Below are 25,566 nucleotides of genomic sequence, written 5' to 3'. Positions count from 1 at the left end.
AGTGAAACTGAAACATAGTTGTGTATAGTAGAAATTAGGTTATTATTTTGCCTACAGAATGTTTTACTCTAATCACAGTATTTTACAAAGGAACTTTATAATTTTTCATTTCCAGGAATTCTTGTACTGAATAGAAACAGTGCTTTTTCAGAAATGCCTTTAGTTTATTTTTAAATATTGGATCTGGAGCAGTTTTTAACTGTTCTGGAATTTTATTGTGTAATACGACACCCAGATGAGTTATATATTTTTGGTATGATGATGTCCTTGAAAAAATTTGATGGATATTAGATTGCCCTCTGGTATAATGAGCGTGTATATCATTGTTTTGGATTAATTTGCCTGTTCTTGAGAGGTATTCCCTGGTGAATAGGATTGTTTCTTGAATGAATAGGGATGGGATGCTTAGAACATTAAGTTATATAAATTGACATTTACAGGATTCCAGCTTTTTGAGGCCACAGATTATCCTCAGTGCTCTTTTTTGTAGTTTTAATATATTTGTGCTGTGAGTTGAATTTCCCCAAAAGATGATTCCATAGCGGAGCAATGAGTGGAACTGCGCATGGTATGCTTGCATTAGTGTGGATTTACTTGTAGTAGATTTTAGTATTCTTAGTCCATAGCACAATGATGAGAGTTTCTTTGATAAGTTGTTTATATGTGTGTCCCATTTTAAATTTTGTTGGACCCATAGACCCAAAAATTTTGTTGCATTTACATTTTCAATTTTATCATTATTTAACTTTACTTGGATAGTTTTTTGATTGGATGTGGGAATTAGATGGAAGTTGATACATACAGTTTTCCCACCATTAACAATTAGGCCATTTTTGTTAAACCACTCAGAAAGTTTTTTCATAGAGTTATCAGATATTGTCTGAAGGGATTCAGGGCTAGATCCAGTCAACACTATGCTTGTATCATCAGCAAACAGGATAGTTTTTTGTGGGCTCATACGTTCAACAAGATCATCTACGTAAATGAGGAAAAGTAATGGCCCTAGAACAGAACCCTGGGGAACACCATATCTTATTGTTCTTTCCTCCGAGAGGAAAACTGTGTTATTTATTTTATTCTGTACATTAATATCGTATTGAAGTGATACCTTCTGTCTGTGGTTTTGTAGGTAAGAGCATAGCCAGTTGTGAGCCACACCTCTTATTCCTCTTCTTTCCAATTTAGCAAGCAGTATTTTATGATCTACCGGCAGCTATATTATGTTGGTCAATTGATTTCAGTATGTGGTCCAACAGTTCAAAAATTGCTGTCTGGGTGGATAAAGATTTAATAAAACCATGTTGTTGAATGCTGATTGGTGCGTGGTTTTTTATGAAATTTATAAGCCTGTCATAAAAGAGTTTTTCCAGGATTTTTGAAAAGATGCTTAATATGGATAATGGTCTATAATTGGATACTAAATCAGGGGAACCTTTCTTTAGTAATGGTGAGACTTAAGCTATTTTGAGAGCATCTGGAAAAATGCCAGTTTTTAATGATTGGTTGTAGATGGCTGATAATGGCTTTACTATATGGGGAGCACACACCTTTAATATGAGGTCAGGTACTTCATCATAGCCACTAGAGATTTTATTGCATAACAATTTTATTATGTTCATAATTTCATCAGGGTTTGTTTCATAAACAAACATTGTAGCATTAGTGCTGTTTGACGTATTGGTGGAATTGAAGAACGATACCTTGCAGTTTGCCTGAATGAGATCTTCTGCTAGTGAGGTGAAATATTCATTGAACTTGTTTGCAACTGTGTATGGATCTGTGATCTTAGAGTCATTAAGTGTTAGAGAAATGTTTTCCTTTTTAGGTGTTGAACTACAAGTTTCTTTTTTAATAACTTTCCACATAGCTTCCATTTTGTTTGAAGAGTTTCTTATGAAATTGTCATTCCATAAAAGTTTTGCCTGTCTAATCACTCTAAGATAAGTTTTTTTGTAGGCTTTACAATAGTCAGAAAATTCTTCAGTGACTATGTATTTTTTGGAGCAATATTGGAGAAATCTGTCTCTCTCACTAGAAATTTTGATTCCTTTTGTTACCCATGACTTTCTATTTTGATTGCTTCAAGTTTTTGTTTCAAAAGGAAATGCTGTATTAAAGTAATAAAGGAAGGTGTTATGGAAGCTTAAGAACATATTATCAACAGTTGTTTGCATGTAAACACTGTCCCAATTTTCCTTAGCTAATAGGAAGTTAAAAATCCTAATATTGCCATCTGAAAAGTTTCTTCTTTGATATACTTTTTTGGGGCTGATTTTACTATTTTCGATGTCAACGCTAAGTAGCTGAGCATCATGGTCACTGTATCCCATGCTCATACTTAGCCAGTGAATTTGTAACCAGCATCAGTTATGAAGATTTGATCAATTATTGAATCAGTATGCTCTGTTGATCTTGTTGGAGAGTGTATTGCGGCGATCATATTAAAGGATTTGGTCATGTTTAACAAATCAAGTTTAGCATTACTGTTTTTTGATAAATCAATGTTAAAATCGCCACAAAGTATTATTCTCATATTTAATGAGCTGACACTATTCAGCAGAACTTCTAATTTGGTCATAAAATTTGGAATATTACTACTTGGTGCTCTGTATACATTTATAATCATATAGTTTAGTTCAGGCAGCTTAACCATAGAAAGCTCAAATTCCTTGTCTTCAGATAATGCAATCTGTTCATTTAGACCTACCTCACTGAATTTTATCTGGTCCTTTCCAAATATAGCAGTACCGCCATGTGTGGAGAAATTCCTACAATAAAAGCTTGTTAATGAGTACCTTGGAATAGAGGTTGACTGAATTTCTTCTTTAGACAGCCAGTGTTCGGTAATACATATTACATCTGGATTTATTTGAGACTGAAGTAACACTTCCAGCATTTGAATCTTATTTCTGAATGACTGGACATTATGGTGTAATACAAGAAATGATGGACTTTGTGACTTTTCAGTTAAGGGTTTAATTAATTTCTTTTCTAAAGGTATTTCTGACACAGCACTTACCCTAAAAAATTGGCCAAGATTTTATTTTGTGTGTGGCTTCTTGCATGCAATTTTCAGTAGCAGAGATGGTTTTGAGTGGTTGACACAGTTCTGCTTCCATCAAAGCTTCTGTTTTTGGCCTAAACCATTTTGTAATTTGTGGTTGTTTGGTGATCTTGATACTTGGGGCTGATTTCTTCAGGATATGATTTCGGAGTTTTTCTACTATTTGGTCTTTTCCTAACATATTTAAATGTAGTCCATGAGCTATATGAAATCTTCTTCCTAAATTGTATGTATCGATTATCTCTACGTTATGAAATGTAGAACATATTTCTGATATCAGTTTGTTTGCAATGTAAATTTCTTGGTTGACACAGGACCAGGAGGGCAAATCATAACGATGAGGAATGTTAACAACGAGTACATTTGTATGTAATAGGTTGTTTAAGCATTCCTTCATTTCTTTTGCAAACCCTTTTGTTTCATTCCTATATATATCGTTTGAACCACCTAGAAGCACGACAAAATCACAATTACTTAAGTGAGATACATCAGTAGAGTTTGTTAGTTTATTTACCTCACAAAACTGCGCTCCTGGCTTCACAAAACCTGTTACCATTAAATTACATTTATCTTTAAATAGTGCTGAAATTCCACGTCCATGACTGTCACCAAGCACACAAATTTTTTTGTTCATCACAGTTTTGGGGCTAGAAGGTTTTGAAACGTGTTTTTGCTGTGTAGATATATTCTGTTTTTGCACATTCGGTAACCTTTTTTGATAACTATGAACCTGTGTTAACTTTGCGGTCTTGGGAGCAAATTTATTGTATGCAGCAGAAGTTTGTTTTTCACAATGACCATCGTTTTGTAGTAGGATATCGAATTTGTTTTTTTAAGCTATTACTGAAGAAGAAACACTATTTACGATATCTGCACACTTTATTTTACACGGACTCTGTTGTGTAGGTTCCACATTTTGCTTAATAACAGGCTTTTCTTTCAGATGGTGCACGATTTGATCTTTTGTAGATAGGCCTACTATTTTTTGGAGCACGGCAGGAGAATTTATTACTAAAGACGACGAAATGATTGCGCTATGGTTTGCGTACTGTACCAGATAGCTTCTCAAGTGCTGCGCTTCTGGGACAGACTTGGAAACATACGAGACGGTAGTTCTGACAGACGATGATGATGTTGATTATGATTATCAATTAAATGTCACTAAACAGCATGGTTATCAATCTCTCATTCCTCAGGAATTTCAGGTAAAATTTTGATGTGAAATTAGAAAAATAAAATTGGTCTGCTACAGGTTCTCTGACCTCTTTGTTGTGACTAAAATTTGTAATTAATACACAGCTAAGTAGAAGTGGTAGCAGTTTGAGAAAGATAGAAAGAGGAACGAAAGATAAGGGTGCTGGTGCGGAAACAGTCACACCTGGAGGCCATGGGGAAAAATATCTCTGTACAAAATTCATTTTGTCTAAAATGGGATGAGAAACTAAAGTCTTTTAAGAACTAGAGGCTTTATTAGTTTTAACGGTTTTCTTTATAAAATTAAAAAATGTTCATAGTGTACAATGACAGAGCGAAAAACAGGTGGAGACTAACTGGGGTGTACATTACAGTGAGAGGCGATCCCTTAAGGCCACCTCTGGGAGTGACACAAGTGGCAAAGAGTGACAATGGCCACTTTGCCTCATAAAATGTAGCACTCATTCAGTGGCTATACCATCGTTTGCATGTGTCAGGGGTGGGGATGGTTCATCTCAAGATAGCCAAAGAGCAATACCCAGTAACAAAACAAACTACTGACAAAAGGTTACCACAGTTCCACTGGGGCCAGTCCTCCCACTGTATAAGGAATTTGCGGATCAGTAGCCGATACACAGTACACAAAATATGATTGCTTCTTACTGAGAGGCCTGGAGAAAAGGATACAGTGCAGTAGTGGTCATCACGATTGCCTTCACTCAATTGAGGGTAGTCGCAACTGCCATTGTGTATTCCCGGTTTACAAAATTTGGTGCCTCAGTTGTAACTGTAAGTATGTATCAGGTACTTCTGGTTTTTCTCCTGTAGTTGCTTCTGCAGCCAAATTTATCAGTAATTTTATTTCCCAGCATTCCCATGTAGCTTAATGTCCAAACGAATATTATGGTGTTCTGGTCCAGTAGAGATCAAATTAGACGTGTCAGATGTTCTCTGTTGTAGACCACCACAACTTTCTCTCCAATGTCAACCTCTTCTATATGTGGTACCTATTCTTTTGGACACTTTAAAAGAACAACACCATTTTTGATGCTGCAGCAACTATGAATCAACACACAGGAATTAATGACATTTGCTGCCAGTGGGTATTGCATCAACATGGAAAGTTGAAATTTTTTTGCCAGACTGGGAATTGGAATTTGAAGCCGGGTCTCCTGTTTACTATGCAGATGCACTGAGCACTACACCATCTGGACACAGTGGTAATAGCAACTGCATGGACTACCCTAGCACACCACATTCTGCAGATGTAGTGCCCCTCACACATTGCCCTCATTGCTTACAACATTTGGCAATTCCCGTACATCAGTAGTGTGTGAATCAGTTGAAAATTTGAGTGTCGTGGGAGGTGTGCTTGGGTAGTCCACACAGTTGTGATGATCACTGCATCTGGGTAGTACAGCGGTCAGCGCGTCTGTCTAGAAAGCAGGAAACCCGGGTTCAAAATCTGATAGGGCACAAATTTACAACTTACCCTATTGATTTAAGCAATGCTCACTGCCAGCTAAAGGCTTTATTCCTCTGTGTATTGCAAACTCCTTCATCTCAGAGTAGCATGTACACCTGCCTACAGCTTTTACCTTCTACGTGACTCTCTAGTTATTCCCTTATGCCTTAACATATATCCCACCAGCCTCTCCCTTCTAGCAGTCACTGTTTTTCATGTATTACTTTTCTTGCCAATTCTGCACAATGAATCAAGGATTTGTAAGGCCATACGTTAAAACCACTGCTGTCTCAGTGGGGAGAGAAGGCATCTTCAGAAACACAGTTCATTAGGCTGAAGAGGAATCAATTCCAGAATTGTACATACTCCTATAGCAAATGACTGCCCCTCAAATGATGAATGAAAGCTGAAATATTTAAAGCAGAGAACAACAGAGAGCAGGCTTTCCTGAAACTGAAGCATCGTGTACTGTTCATACCAACTGGCACATTGCTGCAAGTTTTCAATAGTAATATATTCTACAATTTTTCTTGCCAGTTCCTTAAAATGGGGTACAAACTTTGTGAGCTGGAGTTCTTTGTCATAGATTTATATTTCTTATTATTTAGGAGTAATTTACAAGGAAGTTAGGTTCCAAGTTTTCTTATCAACAACAGGCTATAACACATTTAGAGAATATAATCTGCATATTTCTTACTAACACATTGCTTTTAAGAAATAGTATGTTTTCATTGGCAACATAACAGTTCTGCTACAGGATGAATATACAACATTATCCAGACATTCAGTACTGAGTGTGAGGTAAAATAGAGCACATGTGCTTCCACTCATTTGCATTTATTTCTTGTAGCAAAAATCACTGGTATATCACACTTAACACCAATCTTCCACTACTTATGGTATCATCATATTCACTGAACTGCTTCAATAGTGATGCACCTGAGACGCAATTATAGGTTATGCATTTGAGACGTGTCTTCAGTTTCTCAGGTGGCTAAGAAGCAGCAGCTTCAGCCAGAATCTTCTCGACAGCTTCTGCAAAACTGGGCACTACAGAATGTGGTGGTGGGTTTATAGTTGTCTCGTCTCCAGGGCGGTATTTTCCTGTCTGCACGAGGTAGCCACGAATACCGACTTGCTGGGCACCATCAATATCGTCTCGGACATCCTGTGGAGACAGAGTAATATATTTTTCTTATTAGTAAAGTATATGCTGCAGTGAAGGACTGTAACAAGTTAAAACTATTTTAACTAGATACCTCTGTAATTCATAACAGATCTAGTCTCTTTATCGCTAGGTCACACAGCTGCAGTCAAAGGTGTTTCAATATTTTAGTAAAATCCGTGAGGCTGATATTAAGTCATCCTCTGTTACATCCATGGTTTACAGAAGGAAAGATCAGCAGATACATGCACTGGATGAATCTCAACATGTGAAGTTCCTGGGAATCCAGGAGCATAATATGTTGAGTGTACTGATCTGCAGACAGAACTGTGAGCATTCCTTGCATACCCATTCACTCCCGTCATGTGGTATAATGTTCTGGGGCAATGCAGCTAACATGAGTGTGGCTTCAGTTGCCTGAGACTGCAGCCATGTGTCTGAGAGTTGTGTTTGTGTGTTTGTGTGTGTGTGTGTGGGGGGGGGGGGGGGGCTATTTTTGACAAAGGCCTTACTGACCAAAAGCTTTATTTGTGACAGTCTTTTTGTTGTGCCTATCTGCAACTCAGCATCTACACTATATGGTGAGTAGCAACTTTCCTTTTCATAATATTGTTACATTTCATCCTGGATTTCCCATTGTTTGATTAAAATGAAAAAAGCATATTTTCCACGGAAGCCTGGTAGAGAGGATATTGTGTAAAACTGATAACAAAACATCTTGCAGAATGGTATTTGTGTTTAATACCAAGAGTGAATTTACAATGAATTGTGCATTTCACAACTAGAAGTATATATAATTTCCGTACAGACTGTGTGTTCCTTTGTAAGGTTGAGACAGGAATTTTATACGAGGTGCGGCTAGAAAAAAACCGGACTGATGCTGGAAAAAACATTTATTTACAATTATTTACAATTTCATGTTATCTCCTTCAACGTACTCTCCTCCTCGGTCTCTACACCGCTCCATACGAATTTTCCACTGTTCATAGCAATGCTGCAGATCATTTTCGGTAAGTCCATACATTACTTCCGTCGCTTTTTCTTTTACTGCTTCAACAGTCTCAAATCTAGTTCCTTTCAAAGCTGACTTGACTTTAGGGAAAAGAAAAAAGTCACAGGGGGCCAAATCAGGTGAGTAGGGTGGATGATCTAAGATGGGAATGTTGTGTTTTGCCAAAAACGTCTTCACTGACAACGCACTGTGAGCTGGGGCATTGTCTTGGTGAAGGATCCATGACTTTTTTCTCCACAAATCGTTCCGTTTTCTCTGTACTCGCTCATGTAGGGTAGCCAGGACGCTAATGTAGTAATGCTGATTCACTGTTTGTCCCTCTGGTACCCAATCAATGTGCACAATCCCTTTTATGTCAAAAAAAAAACAATCATCATTGCCTTGAATTTTGATTTTGACATTCGTGCTTTTTTTTGTCATGGAGAACCAGGAGTTTTCCAATGCATCGATTGGCGTTTAGTTTCGGGATCGTAAGTAAAAAACCACGATTCATCGCAAGTAATAACATTTTGTAAGAAGGTGGGATCACTTTCAATGTTTTCCAGGATGTCAGAACAAATCATTCTTCGGCGTTCCTTCTGTTCAATTGTGAGACACTTTGGAACCATTTTTGAACACACTTTGTTAATGTTGAAACTTTCATGAAGAATCTGCCTAACACTTTCCTTGTCAATTCCTGTTAACTCAGACACTGTTCTGATTGTTAAACGGTGATCTTGTCGAACAAGTTTACCGATTTTTTCAATGTTTGCATCAGTTCTTGCTGACAATGGTCTGCCAGTGCAAGTGTCATCCCTGGTGTCTTCACGGCCATCTTTAAATCGTTTAAACCACTCAAACACTTGTGTTCGTGATAAACAATCATCGCCGTACACTTGTTGTAACATTACAAACGTTTCACTTGCAGATTTTCCTAGTTTGAAACAAAATTTGATGTTAACACACTGTTCTTTCTGTACACTCAACATTTTCCGACGCACAGACAAAACGTCAACTACTTAAAACAGACGCCACGGGCAGACTGAGTGCAGGAGGCAGATGAAACTCGAGCAGTAGGGGGAGCGAGAGTCACGTGACAGGCCACGCGACTTTCAGCCTTATTGCATTCGTTTTATTGTTTCACCAGTACTAGTCCGGTTTTTTTCTAGCCACACCTCGTATACTGGTACACAGATGTACAACATATTACAGGTGACAGATATTGACAAACAAAGTAAAACAATACCTCAGTGCCACTACTTCTACAATTTATCTGAACATTTGGACTCAGGGATGCAACATCCCCACAACTATAATGTTTGCATTAAACAGATCTTGAATTTGACAGGATAAAGGGTGCACCAGAATTTCATCGATGAAATTTCAGATATTTTTCAGAGATATTTACTGAGTATTTTGATATAAGGGACATGTCAACTCCTGCAGATAGTAATGTATTTATAAATTATTTGGTTTATTTATTGTGCCACACTACCATTGCATTTGATGAATCTGTGCACAAGCTATAAGGGGCAAGCAAAAAGTTGCTGTCCTGAGGCCATACAGTCCAGAATCGGTATGCCCATCAGACAAGATTGCCATGAGCACTGAGTCAATCATCCCACCAAAGCATCACAATGAAGATACCCATTTGGTAAAACACCATGTCCTGTTATATGAAGAAGTCCATAACTGCCCGCTGCATAACCTCGTCTGAGTGGGATCATTGACCCATGAAGGCCTTTTTTAAGAGATCAAAGGTGTGATAGTCACATGGGGAGTGATCAGGACTAAAGAGCGTGTGCTAGAGTGTATCCCACTTGAATTGCTATCACGTCTGCGTTATGACTTTTGCAATGTGAGGACATGTGTTATCGTGAAGCAGCAGCACCCCTAGTCCTCAACAGTACAGACATGTTGCCTCGTACACATTCTTCATTCTCCAATGAATGCCTGTGTGTTTGCTTTTCAGCAGCCACGAAAAGAATAACAGCACACTGGTCCCATTTGGTAATAATTCCACCATAGTTCACACTTCTGCATTTACTGCATGCAGTCAGAAAAACACGAATGCCACACTAATCCCTTGCCTACATGTTGGTAATTATATAACCGTATCAGAGTTGTGCTACGTTGCATATACACTACACGAATGCTCTCAAATGGAAACTTTTTGATCACCTCTTCATCAGTAAATCTATTTGTACAACTGTGTATCACTGTAAATATACAACTAACACTGCTGGAAAAACAAATCTGAGACAGAAACAGATAGTACCAAAAGTAAGCTCGATGGCAAAATGTTAAGAGGACACTATTCTTGTCAATGCCAAATACTGTTACTAAATGAAACACATGTTTCTAAACAAAACTGTACAGCATACAACTGACATTTGTACTGCTGTGCAGATATTTTCAATGCAATATACCAGGTGATCAAAAATTCAGTATAAATTTGAAAACTGAATAAATCACGGAATAATGTAGATAGAGAGGTACAAATTGACACACATACTTGGAATGACATGGGGTTTTATTAGAACCAAAAAAATACAAAAGTTCAAAAAATGTCCAACAGGTGGCACTTCATCTGATCAGAATAGAAATAATTAGCATAACAAAGTAAGACAAAGCAAAGATGATGTTCTTTACAGGAAATGCTCAATATGTCCACCATCATTCCTCAACAATAACTGTAGTTGAGGAATAATGTTGTGAACAGCGCTGTAAAGCATGATGAGGCGTTGGCGTCGGATGTTGTCTTTCAGCATCCCTAGAGATGTCGGTCGATCACGATACACTTGCGACTTCAGGTAACCCCAAAGCCAATAATCGCACGGACTGAGGTCTGGGGACCTGGGAGGCCAAGCATGATGAAAGTGGCGGCTGAGCACACGATCATCACCAAACGACGCGCGCAAGAGATCTTTCACGCATCTAGCAATATGGGGTGGAGCGCCATCCTGCATAAACATTGTACGTTCCAGCAGGTGTATATCAGCCAGGCTGGGTATGATGCAATTCTGTAACATATCGGCGTACCTCTCACCTGTCACGGTAGTAGTTTTGCTGTCCAGAGTCATCTGTCGGACTTTTGTGAGCTTTGTTTTTTTTTGCTCTAATAAAACCCCATGTCATTCCAAGCATGTGTGTCAATTTTTACCTCTCTATCTACATTATTCCATGGTTTATTAAGTTTTGAAATGTATACTGACTTTTTGATCACCCGGTATCTACAAAGACTAATTGCAACAAGAAATCAAACAAAATGCAATGATTCTGCAAAAAGCCGCCGGTAGCTCATGCCAAAACATCAGATAATATCCATGAGTAATCTCTAAAATTTAGTTAGGGGAGTTCAGGTTTGGCCCGTAGCTGACAGCGTTGTCGGTCTTTAAATATGTCTGCTCGTGTCTGTATATGTGTGGATGGATATATGTGTGTGTGTGTGTGTGTGTGTGTGTGTGTGTGTGTGTGTGTGTGTGTGTGTGTGTGTGCGCGTGTGCGCGAGTGTATACCCGTCCTTTTTTCCCCCTAAGGTAAGTCTTTCCGCTCCCGGGATTGGAATGACTCCTTACCCTCTCCCTTAAAACCCACATCCTTTCGTCTTTCCCTCTCCTTCCCTCTTTCCTGATGAGGCAACAGTTTGTTGCGAAAGCTTAAATTTTGTGTGTATGGTTGTGTGTCTATCGACCTACCAGCGCTTTCGTTTGGTAAGTCACATCATCTTTGTTTTTAAGGTATGGAAATGCTTAGACACAGACAATGACTGAGTTGATAAGAGCAGGAGAAATGGCTTTTTTCAAACTAGCTGCTTTCCTCCCAATATACATACACTGTGACAAAATATTAGGTTGGTACACATGTCCATACCATTTTTCCGTTAGTTTAATAAACAAAATAGAGGCTATAGTCATCAACAATATATTCTCCTTCACTATTTACAACAATCTGCCAACATTAGCGTAAATTTTCAATTCCACAACTCTAGAAATCACGCAGTTTTTAGGCAAAGAACTCTGTTTGGAGCACATTTGCATTCGGAAAGGAAGTTCCTTGAAGGTTGTTCGATTGAGAGCAGAAAAGATGAAAATCTAGGCACAATATCAGCTGAGTAAGGTGGGCGTGGAATGACTTCCCAACCCAACTCCTGTATAGAGCTTTTTGTCAGTCTAGCAGAATGTGGACGAGTGTTATTGTGGAGTAGCATCACTCCATATAGTCTTCCTGATTGTTGTTCTTGAACTGCATCTGCAAGACATCTCTGCTGTTGACAGTACATGTCAGCAGTGACAGTTACACCACAGGGAAGCAATTTGTAGTACACTACATCGCCGCTGTTTCACCAAATGCATAACACTATCTTTCGTGGCAGCTGTTTTTATGGGGGTTGCTGTTTTGCTTGGGCTCAAGCATAAAGACACCATTTGTGGTCACCAGTAATGATACAGTATAAGAATGGTCTGGTTTTGTTCACGAGCCAATTGATAATGACAAAGCAGAGATGCACATATGGCCACCCATTGATTTCTGTGATTTTGGTTTAGAGCATACACTCAAGTTTTGACCCTTGTCCATTGTGTGCAAATGTCACACGATGACAGAATGGTCACGGTTCTGATGTGGATCATTGCGGATTAATGCGTTTAGTCGATCTTCAGTGAACCCAGATGTCCTCCCTGAAAGTGGATAGTTACTAATGTAAAAACAATCCTCCTTAAAACATTTTCTTGCTGTGCTCTACCCAATGGCATTATCCCCATACATGATGCAAATGTTTCTGGCTGCCTCCACTGCTGTCACTCCTCTACTGAACTCAAACAGGAGAATATGCCGGAAATGTTCTGATTTCTCCAGTTGGCACTCCATTTTCTAGCATCCACAGCTCCACCCATCATCTCCAAATGATGAAATGACAATATGTGAACTCAAATAGCAACGGTGAACTACAAATAAAAAATGACAATCAATAAATAAACCCATAGGAACAGGAATACCAACATGTAAAACAAAAACACTATGAGCTTATGCACCACTCTAATATTATAAACATATCTAAAAACAAAGATGATGTAACTTACCAAATGAAAGCGTTGGTATGTTGATAGAGATACTAACTCAGATGTCTGCTTGTGTCTGTATATGTGCACCAGATGTCTGCTTGTGTCTGTATATATGCGGATGGATGGATGTGTGTGTGTGTGTGTGTGTGTGTGTGTGTGTGTGTGTGTGTGTGTGTGTGTGTGTCTGCGCGCGAGTGTATACCTGTCCTTTTTTCCCCTAAGGTAAGTCTTTCCGCTCCCGGGATTGGAATGACTCCTTACCCTCTCCCTTAAAACCCACATCCTTTCGTCTTTCCCTCTCCTTCCCTCTTTCCTGATGAAGCAACCGTGGGTTGCGAAAGCTTGAATTTTGTGTGTGTGTTTGAGTTTGTTAGTGTCTCTATCAATATACCGACGCTTTCGTTTGGTAAGTTACATCATCTTTGTTTTTAGACATATTTTTCCCACGTGGAATGTTTCCCTCTATTATATTAATATTATAAACACTATCACGAGGCTGAACAGTGCCTGGTGGTGTTGCCAGAATGCGACACGGTAAGGAAAGGATACGAGTGGAGCAGTGATGAATGGAGTATAATTTTAGCAATGATACAGGCCGCAAATGGGGAAAGCCACTGACATAACCCACTTTCACAAAGTGCAGATCAAAAAGGTCAGAAACCTGGGGAGGAGCATCTAAAAAATGGAACAACTGGCCAGCTGTTCGCACGCTACTGCAGAAAGTGATCGAAGGAGGGTGAAACTCCGAAAAAGGCAACAAGACATCAGATGTCCAAGTTCCGTCACAGAATGTGGAGGCTAGAGGTTTGCTCACTCTGTGAAGCAGGTTAGGCAGTGATCTGTGGTAATCTGACAGTAGAGGATAATGGTTGAGCAGGGATAAGTGTTCCAGAGCACATCATTCACTGCACACTGTTGAACGGGGGTTCTGCAGCAGATGATCGCTACATGTTCCCACACTGATCTGACAACATTGTCAGTCACGACTTCAGTGGCAACAGGGTCACTGTGATCGGACACTGGATCAATTGAAATGTATTCCCTCATCAGACAAACCACATTTCTCGTTACACTGGGTCGACGGTCGTGTCCAGGTATGTCACCGTCCAGGCGAATGGCCACTCGAAACGTGTACTGCGCCGTGGAGGCAGTACTGTGTTACGGGGTCCCCTCTGCTTCCACGGGACTCGAGGGTTGTAATCGAAGGCACCGTGACAACTGCAGACTGTGAGAACATTATTGTGGACCACCTGTATCCCTTCGTGCTCGATGACTTCTCGACAGTGGCGGCGTAACTGTTTGTGTCGCAAAGCCAGAATCGTGCTACACTAGCTTGAAGTGACTCACAGTGATCTCACATTGACGTCTTGGCTACTAGATTTGCCTCATCTGGAACCAATGGATCACATCTGTGATGCTATCGGGCACCAGCTCTGTCAACATGAACCACCAGACCGTAGTTTACAGGAATTGAGTGACACACATAGGCATCTGGTGCCAAATACCTCTGAAAACCTACTAATGGGTTTCTGAAACTACATCGCAGAGAATTGCTGTTGTATTGCATTTCGAAGGTTGATCGATATGCTATTAAGCAGGTGGTGGTAATAATGTTTTGGCTGGTTAGTATAGATACAAAAATCAAAAGTAATTCTTATAAATATCTCTGTAAGCAGATTAGCACTAGTCATGATTTATCATCAGTGAAGTTTAATGAAGTTGGCTATAGCAGATGCTTCTGCTTGACAATCTATAATTTGAACTGTCTCACATCTCTGAAGGGGTTTCTGTTGACTGTATGAGCCCCGTGGCACTGTGGTATTGCAAAGATCTGAAGAAGAGAATATGCAGATTCGAAGCTTCGAGGTGGTGCAACAAACAGCAGATCTCGGATGTACTGCAGAGTATCATCTTTTACGTTTGCAGCAAACTACAGAGCGTGCGCATCGACCCCAGGGTGTTGACATTCAAGTCCTGAAGTGTACTTTGAAATACCGTATGTTGGGTTTGGACCAAATACTAAGGCATGGTGTGTGCCCACTAGGGGAAGTGCAATAAATGTGCATTCCAAAACTGGTAAATGATAAACCAGGATACATCTCAAAACTTGTACAGGAATTGATTGCATAGCACACATGTCACAACTGAACTATTGTAGCTATCCACCACAATGTAAGTGTTAATAGTGAATGACTGAGCACATTCCTAAAGAGAACAGTTTGTCCCTTGAAGCAGGAAATCACAGACCTTAAAAGAGGCTAGTCCACTGCTTGTGCTGAAACTAATATACACTAAGGCACAGTGCAAGAAAAAAATGGACACGTGCGAGTAGGAATTGTGCTCTAAGGGTTCCTGCACACTTACGTTTATGAGTAAATCATCTATAGGTTATGATGATTGAGTATGTGAGTATCAAAATGTGTGACATAAATGGCCACGTCTTTTCACTGTACTGGCTGAGGGACTACATAGCTCAGTATTTAACATAAATTGCAACTAGATACCTCTACTAGTTCCTCAAACGTGGTCATAACAGACACATCGACAGAGTGACTCCATGAAGGTTCTTTTTTTTACCAGCTGAGGTACAAGACCCTAAAGATTTATTTTATTTTATTTACACGTCATGTTCCAAAGGACTAAATTGAGGAGCAAATCTCCAAGGTCATGGAACGTGTCAGTACATGAAATTACAATATAAAAGTAATAACAGATAAAAATAAAATGTTTATGAACCCAGAAAAAGTCGAGCCATAAGTTTAAGTAAACACAAGCAGCAATACAACAAGAATCAGCTTAATTTTTCAAAGAACTCCTGGACAGAATAGAAGGAGTGACCCATGAAGAAAATATTCAGTTTCAATTTGAAAGTGTGTTGATTACTGCTCAGATTTTTTAATTCTGGTGGTAGCTTATTGAAAATGGATGCAGCAGTATACAGCACATCTTTCTGCACAAGAGTTAAGGAAGTTCGATCCAAATGCAGGTTTGATTTCTGCCGAGTATTAACTGAGTGAAAGCTGCTTATTCTTGGGAATATGCTAATATTGTTAATACAAAATGATAGTAAGGAATATATATATTGAGAGGCCAATGTCAAAATAGCCAGACTCATGAACAGGGGTCAACAAGAGGTTTCTGAACTTACACCACTTATTGCCCAAACCACCCGTTTCTGTGCCAAAAATATCCTTTTAGAATGGGAAGAGTTACCCCAAAGCATAATACCTTCTGATATAAGCAAATGAAAATAAGCAAAGTAGACCAATTTTCATGTCGAATGATCACTCACTTCAGAGACTGTTCGAATAGTGAAAACGACAGCATTAAGTCTTTGAACAAGATCCTGAGTGTGGGCTTTCCACGGCAGTTTACTATCTATCTGAACAACTAGAAATTTGAACTGTTCAGTTTCACTAATCATATGCCCATTCTATGAAATTAAAATGTCAACTTTTGTTGAATTTTGTGTCAGAAACTGTAAAAACTGAGTCTTACTGTGATTAAGCATTAGTTTATTTTCTGCAAGCCATGAACTGCCCTATTTGAAACTGAGCCAATGTTGCACACAACATCCTTTACTAGCAAACTGGTGTTATCAGCAAACAGAAATATTTTAGAGTTACCCATAATACTAGAGGGCATATCATTTACATAAATAAGAAACAGGAGTAGCCACAACACTGATCCCTGCCCCCCCCCCCCCCCCACCCCACCCCCACTTGACCATAACCCACTCAGACCCCACATCACAGCCATTCTCAACACTACGAATAATGACCTTTTGCTGTCTGTTGCTAAAGTAATAGGTGAACCAATTGTGAGCTAGTCCCCGTATTCCATAATAGTCCAAATTCTGGAGCAATATTTTGTGTTCAACGCAATCAAATGACTTAGTTAAATAAAAAAAAAATATGCCTAGTGTTCAAAACCTTTTGTTTAACCCATCCAGTACCTCACAGAGAAAAGAGAATACAGCAGTTTCAGTTGTTAAATGACTTGTAAAGCTGGACTGTACATCTAACAGCGAATCGTGTGATATAAAATGATCAATTATCCTAACATACACAGCCTTCTGAATAACTTCAGCAAACACTGATAGCATAGAAATAGGTCTAAAATTGTCTACATTACCCATTTCTCCCTTTTTATAAAGCAGCTTTACTACTGAGTACTTTAGCGCTCAGGAAACTGACCATTCCTAAAGGAAAAATTACAAATATGGCTAAATACAGGGCTAACAGGTGCAGCAAAGTACTTTAATATTCTGCTAGACACTCCATCATAACCAGGAGAGTTCTTAGCCTTCAGTAATTAATTATTGACTCTGTATCACAGAGGAGTATTTCAGACATCAATCTCGGAAAGGCATATGCCAAGAGGGTTATATGATTCACTATAGAAACTAAATTTTTATTTAATTCATCAGCAATGCTCAGAAAATGATTGTTAAATACTGTACATATATCTGATTTATCAGTGACAGAAATATTTTTACTACAAACTGACTTTATATCGTGGACCTTCGGCTGCTGACCAGACACTTCCTTCACAACTGACCATATGGTTTTAATTTTATCCTGTGAATTAGCTATTCTATTTGCATACCACATGCCTCCCTAGTAATATTTTTAAGCACCTTATAGTACTGTTTGGAATGGGCTACTGTAGCTTGATTGTAACTACTTCTAACATTTTTATATAATTCCCACTTTGTTCTACCTGATATCGTTATCCCACTAGTCAGCCACCTGGGCTGCCTTTTACTGCTCATACCCCGTTTAGAACTTTCTAATGGTAAGCAACTCTCAAAGAGCATTAGAAGTGTGTTAAGGAAAGCATTATATTTGTCATCTATGTTATCAACACTATAAATATCCTGCCACTCCTGTTCACTAATGAGGTTCAAAAAACTCTCTATTGCTGTTGGATTAACTTTCCTAAATAGTTTGTAATTATATGTGACATTTGTTTGAATACAAAAGCCTTTTGGTGTTAAAATTTGTGCGCCCTTTTACTAACAGAATTTGAGTGGTAGCAAGGCCATATCGCTGCTTGATCTCTTGTAAACAGAATGCATTTCCTTTCCTTATCTCAGTTAATATGAGAACAATTCATTCAACAACAGGGAATTACATGTAAAACACACACACACACACACACACACACACACACACACACACCACATTTTCATTATGTTTACAGTTCAAACAAGTAATCAAATACAAAAACACTGTGTAAAGTCATAAAAATTAACTATAAGCAAGTGGTAACAGCCCACAATTAAGTATAACTGATTAGTGCTTACTACTCTACAGTGATAAAGAAATAATTATGGGGTATGCTACTCATATTAAGTTACATGTAGGTGGGAAGATACTTTTGCGAATTGTATTTATTCTTTTGCAGGGGATGCTGGACTGTGACTTGGGTCTGCCAAGTATGCTGTGTAACATCCCAAGTTTTGCAATGCAGCAGGCACACGTTGTCACCTCAGTGTGTTCACAAGGGCAGCAGCAGCTGCCAAACAGCGAATGCAAACCAGCCAACTGTTATAGAAAATTCTAATGTAAAAGAGTGTGTGTCAAGATGAAACCAAAGGAACTTGATGAGCTAGTGTCATACAATTGTATTCTTTCCTGGAGTTAAATTGTTGTTCTTGAATTGGAGTTTTGACTATTTTAGCAATGTTTAATGGGCAAAAATCCTTTACTAACTTTGAAAAAAAAAAATAGAGGAAAAGAAAGACAAAATCAACAGAAAGGGATTAACTGAAAGCTGTTGACAAACCTGTTACACGGAAATTAGTCAGCTTCCTTATTAGGGTTTAACTGTATCTTACATGCAGTAATTTTTGAGGAAGACTGCACTCATCCAGTCAATGTTTAACTTAAAGTATAAGCATTAAGGCCAATCCCTTTTAAATGGATGGTGTAAAGCAAATCTTACTGTGTATTTAAGGAATTAATTAGTGATGGTTGTTGTTGTTGTGTTCCTCAGTTTGAAGATTAGTTTGCTGCAGCTCTCCACCTTAGTCTGTCCAGCGCAAGCTTCTCCATCTCTCTAAGCTTTGCATCCACCATCCATTTCAACCTGCTTGCAGTAATCATCGCTTGTTGGCTTCCCTCTACACTTTTACTCTCCTGATCCACTTCTCTCTATTATCCAACTGAAAATTCCTTCATGTCTCAGGATGTGTAATATCAACTGATCCTCTTTTTCAGTCAAGTTCTAATTAAATTTCTTTTCTCACTAATTTGATCAGTACCTCTTCCTTAATTAACCAAACTACCCAGTCAACTCTTCTGTAACATTAAATTTCAAAAGCTATTTTCTTCTTGCCTGAACTCTTTATCATGTATGTTTCACATTTGTACAAGGCTATGTTCCAGATAAATACCCTCATAAAATACTTAAATTTATATAGTATGTTGAAATATTTCTTTCCTCAGGAATACTTTTTCTCTGTTCACAGTCTGCATTTTATACTCTTTACTTCTGCTGTTGGTTATTTCACTGTCTTAACAGCAAAAATCATGTACTGTTTTTAGTTTGTCATTTACTAATATAATTCCCTCAGCATTGCGTCCTTAATTTGACTACACCCCGTTGCTCTTGCTTTAAGTTTTTGTTCACGTTTGTCTCGGAACCTCTTTCCGAGATGAAACGTATAATCCTTTACCGACAGCCGATATTCTGACATCATTTTACTAGGCAAGCAGTTACAACATTCAATCACGTCACCTTCAGGCCCGTTGTATGAATTTAGAATTTATTCACCTTCGAACATTTTACACGTCATTGGTGTAATTATTGACATATAAAGCTAAGAGACACAAAGAACATAAAAATTTCATGACATTTACACCAGTGATGCATCGTTACATATAATGTGAAAATTATATACATAGGAACCTTTCAACCAGTGATTTATTACAACTTAGTATGACAGTAATCAGAACTTTGTGTCACTTAAAGCTGATTCCTCACACTCTTTTATGTAGTAGTATGCTTCCTTCTTAAATAACTCTGCTAGAACAGCGTGAAATGTACTATAGAGAACAGAATGGGAAGCGTTTGGGAGTCTGTTGAAAAATCTGGGGCCTAGATATTTGTGAACCTTAGCTAACCTACTGTAGAGTATATCAGTTGATTATACAGTAGTTGTATTGTGTTCATGTATAGACATCCGAAGGTTAAAATGACAGCAAGTACCACTCATCCACATACAAGACAAGGTACCAATATTTGTATCTGGTTCAGAACATATTCGAACTGCAAGAGCATGTGTGCTCTTCACGCATGTGACGGCAATTGACATATCACACGTGTGAAGACCACACGTGCTCTTAAAGTTCAGATGTCTAAAGAACCAGAGGTGATCACTGATACCTTGGTCTTATATACATATGAACGGTACTTGGTGCTATTCATGCAAAAGTCCTGTAGATAATGCGATTGGAACATTGAAACCGGTTGCCTAATAAAACATATCAAAATAATGGCTGTTGGTACAGTATAATTACATTTCATAGACCAGCTGCTGTTCCACACTCCTGAACGCAAGATGGAATTACATTTTCTTTCCAAGATGGCTGATCCCTCTCTGATTATAGCAGATAATTCAACACTGATCCTAAGGAGGGGTTGCAACCTGTAAAGCCCCATGTCCTCTGTTACTTAAGTAACCACTTCTTGCATGCAGCACATGCCAAACCCAATGATGGTTGCCTTACAATTCTCCAGTACGTACCAAGCAGTAAAAGAGATATTTTATTGTTAATATAGTGCACAGATTACAGTTATACAATACACAGTTATTGCTGAAGTATACCTCGGCTTGTTCGACAGGCTTAAAAATTCCTCCTTCTTGATTAGATGTATGGGACATAATTAAATGATTCACAAAATATCACTGGGCCAATGGCATCCGAGAGTACATTATGCTATTTTAAATTGATGTAATGAAGTATAGCCCACATGGGAAAGCTAGGAGAGTATTTTTGATTTATCATATTTGTTTAATGACAAGGACCAAATATTCAGACACAGAATTGAGGCCTGTCCCATAAACATTTTTAAAAGCTGTAATTTTTCACAAAAAATGCAAAAAGAAATCAGCTCTCTCCTTTTCAAAGGAATCATCCAATTACTTATGTTAAATTAAATTCAAACAAAACACGTAAAACCGAGATCTGTATCACTGTTAATGGGATGTTAAAACCTAACCTCTCTTCTACATAACTGGACAGAGATTTGTTACCCACAGTAAAAAAAAAAGTAGTGAATCAAATGTGATGAGACTTGACTGTACAGTAAAGCACAAGACACAAAGTGAAGGAAGTATCTGGAAATGCTAGGAGCAGCTTAATGTGAGTTACTTGACAGAGGCCATTCACCATTTTCACGGATTTTCTGGGCAAATTCACACCCTCTGCCGTAAGACATGTCCACAATGCACACAGACAAAGAGTTACTCACGTCACCGATCATGACCGCTTCATCAGCAGGAACTCCTCCCAGTGCCGTTCGGAAGAACAGCTCGGTCGGCTTTCCGACTACTTCAGGTTTGACGTTCGTTGCATACTCCAAGCCCTTCACGAAAGGCCCAGGACCCAGAGCTAAGCCGTCACTGCGTTTGTAGTACCGTCCCTGGTGGATAGCAATCAGTGGCCCTCCTTTGTTTAACACTCTATATGGTGCAAATAAAGTAAACATGCTGACAATTAAGTGAAAATTTTAAAACAATTAAATCAATCTTAGCAACAAAGATAACAAGTTTGCACAATACGTATACCAGTATATACATATTGTAGTAGTAGTGGTATTAGTAATAATGACAATAATAATAAATAAAGGAGACAGAATGTCTTGCCTATCTCCGACCTTCAGGAGGCAAAATTTGTAATACAAGGGGTATTCAGAAAGTAAGGAATAATCGGTCAGAAAATGGAAACCAAAGTGAAAATAAAAAAAATATTTTATTTGCCACAGTTAGCTACATCTTCCAGCTGCTGCTCTACATAGTCACCGCTCTGACTTATACATCTGTTGCAGTGTTGTGCCAATTTTCCAATACCCTTGTCATAGAAAGCAGCCTCCTGTACTTTCTGACAATTTTCTATGCTGGACTGCAGCTCGTTTTCTGTGCAAAAATGTTGTCTTCATAGCAAACAGTTGATCTGAGCAGAGATGAAAATGAGAGAGAGCCAAGTCTAAGCTGTCCGATGGGTGATCAAATACGTCCCATTGAAAATACTATACAAGCGTCCTCATTGCCCTCGAAGTGTGCGGTTGAGAACTGTCATGAAGGAGCTGCACGACATTTATGTTATGCGGAGTTGAGTGAAATCAGGTGAAATTTCATGGCAGACACCCATACTTGGTGACAGACACTATTTTCTAGGCATCTTTATGCACTCAGAACTGAGATGAGCAACATGACGCTACCTCCGGGCATACTAGAGACACTGACAAGCACATCTGTGAAAAACTTCCTCAGATTTGTACTGTGGTTTCCATTTGTGACCAATTGTTTCTAAGTTTCTGAATGGCCCTTGTATTACCAACAGACTTTTAAATTAGAATTTATTTTTCTTCTTCGAAATGAATCGATTGACAGGTTTTTTTTTTTTTTTTTTTAATTTTGCACCTTGAGGGTAGGTAATGGCCAGCTAGTCTGTCTCCCAGTAATATTACAGTTTTAACTGAATTTTCCAACCATGCAACACAGAACATGACAATAATATTACACAGGAGACACTTTGCTGATTTCTGCAAAGTATTATTTCTTTCAGTAGAAGAAGAATGGGTAGCTTTGAGAGATGAAAGAGTGAAGGTAGCAGATGATCAAGTAGGTAAAAAGACGAGAGCTAATAGTAATCCTTGGGTAACAGAAGAGATATTGAATTTAATTGATGAGAAAATATAAAAATGCAGTAAATGAAGCACGCAAAAAGGAATACAAACGTCTCAAAAATGAGATCGACAGGAAGTGCAAAATAGCCAAGCATGGATGGTTAGTGGACAAATGTTAAGGATGTAGAGGCGCATATACTGCCTACAGGAAAATTAAAGAGACCTTTGGAGAAAAGAGAACCACTTGCATGAATATCAAAAGCTCAGATGGAAACCCAGTTCTAAGCAAAGAAGGGAAAGCAGAAAGGTGGAAGGAGTATATAGAGGGTCTATACAAGTGTGATGTTCTTGAGGACAATATTATGGAATGTAGATGAAGATGAAGATAAAATAGGAGATATGATACTGCGTGAAGAGTTTGACACAGCACTGAAAGACCTAAGTCAAAACAAGGCCCCGGTAATAGACAACATTCCATTAGAAATGCTGACAGCCTTGGGAGAGCCAGGCCTCACAAACCTCTATCATCTAGTGAGCAAGATGTATGAGACAGGTGAAATATCCTCAGACTTCAAAAAGAATATAATAATTCCAATCCCAAAGAAAGCAGGTGTTGACTGATGAGAAAATTACCGAACTATCAGTTTAATAAGCCATGGCTGCAAAATACTAACACAAATTCTTTACAGACGAATGGAAAAACTGGTGGAAGCCGACCTCAGGGAAGATCCGTTTGGATTCCGTACAAATGTTGCAACACGTGAGGCAATACTGACCCTGCAACTTATCTTAGAAAATAGATTAAGAAAAGGCAAACCTTCATTTCTATCTTTTGTAGACTTAGAGAAAGCTTTTGACAATGTTGACTGAAATACTCTCTTTCAAATTCTGTAGGTGGCAGGGGTAAAATACAGGGAGCGAAAGGCTATTTACAATTTGTACAGAAACCAGATGGCAGTTATAAGAGTCGAGGGACATGAGAAGGAAGCAGTGGTTAGGAAGGGAGTGAGACAGGGTTGCAGCCTCTCCCTGATGTTATTCGATCTGTATATTGAGCAAGCAGTAAAGGAAACAAAAGAAAAATTCAGAGTAGTTATTGAAATTCATGGACAAGAAATACAAACTTTGAGGTTCACCGATGACATTGTAATTCTGTCAGAGACAGCAAAGGACTTGGAAGAGCAGTTGAATGGAATGGACAATGTCTCGAAAGGAGGATATAAGATGAACATCAACAAAAGCAAAAGGAGGATAATGGAATGTAGTTGAATTAAATCGGGTGATGTTGTGGGAATTAGGTTATGAAATGATAAGCTTAAAGTAGTAAATGAGTTTTGCTATTTGGGGAGCCAAATAACTGATGATTGTCGAAGTAGAGAGGATATAAAATGTAGACTGTCAATGGCAAGGAAAGCGTTTCTGAAGAAGAGAAATTTGTTAACATCGAGTATAGATTTAAGTGTCAGGAGTTGTTTCTGAAAGTATTTGTATGGAATGTAACCTTATAAGGAAGTGAAACGTGGACGATAAACAATTTAGACAAGAAGAGAATAGAAGCTTTCGACATGTGATGTTACAGAAGAATGCTGAAGATTAGATGGGTATATCACATAACTAATGAGGAGGTATAGAATAGAATGGGAGGGAAGAGGAGTTTGTGGCACAACTTGACTAGAAGAAGGGATTGGTTGGTAGGACATGTCCTGAGACATCAAGGGATCACCAATTTAGTATTGGAGGGAAGCGCGGAGGGTAAAAATCTTAGAGGGAGACCAAGAGATGAATACACTAAACAGATTCAGAAGGATGTAGGTTGCAGTAGGTACTGGGAAATGAAGAAGCTTGCACAGGATAGAGTAGCATGGAGAGCTGCATCAAACCAGTCTCTGGACTGAAGACCACAACAACATTATTTCTTTTGTCACCTGCTGGCTTTCAGGTTCTCAGCCCGTCAGGTGACACCTAATGATAGCCTAAAAAGCAGAAAGCCGGATCATGGCAAATAAATACAGTTTTACAGAACACCAGGAAGATGTTTCTATTTAATGTTATTACAGTTTTCTCAATTTCTTCCCCTTTTGGTATTCACAGCTAAAAAAAGGTTTTGTATTACCATCACGAGTAGCTTAGCTCATGTGTTTCTGACCTGAAACCTTTTTCTCACCACGCTCACCACTTTTATCACAGGAAATGGCAACGTGCAACTATCTGTATCTTTGGTGAAGTTCAGTAGAGTGTACCACGTCTCAGTCATCAATGGAACAATGTGGCATGTTACAATTCAAAATCTACAAGGGCATACTGAAAACTAATGTCTCCAAATTTTTCATGTGAAAACTCTTAGAGCTTTTTAAATAAAATGAACTTTATTAACATTCTACTTCTTTATTCTTCATGCCAACATATTTATTTCTCAACATAGTCACCCTGGTGACAAACACATTTCTCCCAACTAGAGACCAATGGTGACACTGTCACTGTAAAGTGTTTGGCTTTCTGGACGGAACCACAATTTCGACTCTGCTTGCACCACTTCATCACTATCAGAGTGAAGTCCCCGAAAGTGTTCTTTAAGTTTTAGAAACAGATGAAAATGAGATGAGGTCAAGTCGGGACTGTACGGAGGACGATCGATGACAGTGAACCTGAGGTGTCGGGATGTCGCAGCACTCGTGTGGTCTGGCATTGTCACGCTGAAGGAGTGGGTACTCCACGTGTGGACGAACCCTTCAAATTCATCCTTTCAGTTTCCTGCAGATCTCACAG

The 25,566-nt window shown here is 38.7% G+C and overlaps 1 protein-coding gene and 1 long non-coding RNA gene across 5 annotated transcripts in view; one reads left to right on the top strand and one right to left on the bottom strand.

The window, feature by feature from the left end:
* The window catches only part of LOC124552708, a 73,823-nt gene extending 55,217 nt beyond the window's left edge, over nucleotides 1-18,606 (top strand). The window contains exon 3 of the long non-coding RNA XR_006967960.1: nucleotides 18,352-18,606. This is a non-coding gene — a long non-coding RNA (uncharacterized LOC124552708). The remainder of the gene's footprint in view (nucleotides 1-18,351) is intronic.
* The window catches only part of LOC124552706 (haloacid dehalogenase-like hydrolase domain-containing protein 2), a 43,722-nt gene continuing 24,455 nt past the window's right edge, over nucleotides 6,300-25,566 (bottom strand). For all 4 annotated transcript variants that reach the window (XM_047127047.1, XM_047127048.1, XM_047127050.1 and 1 more), the window contains 2 exons: nucleotides 21,424-21,634; nucleotides 6,300-6,891 (listed from right to left, as the gene is read on the bottom strand). In XM_047127047.1, coding sequence (XP_046983003.1) covers nucleotides 6,718-6,891; nucleotides 21,424-21,634 — 385 coding nt within the window. In that variant the 3' untranslated portion in view covers nucleotides 6,300-6,717. The remainder of the gene's footprint in view (nucleotides 6,892-21,423; nucleotides 21,635-25,566) is intronic.

The sequence above is a fragment of the Schistocerca americana genome, chromosome 10, assembly GCF_021461395.2.
Source record: "Schistocerca americana isolate TAMUIC-IGC-003095 chromosome 10, iqSchAmer2.1, whole genome shotgun sequence".
Lineage (NCBI taxonomy): Eukaryota > Metazoa > Arthropoda > Insecta > Orthoptera > Acrididae > Schistocerca > Schistocerca americana.
Note: the sequence above shows the minus strand (reverse complement) of the source record. Positions and strands in the feature narration are given on the sequence as shown.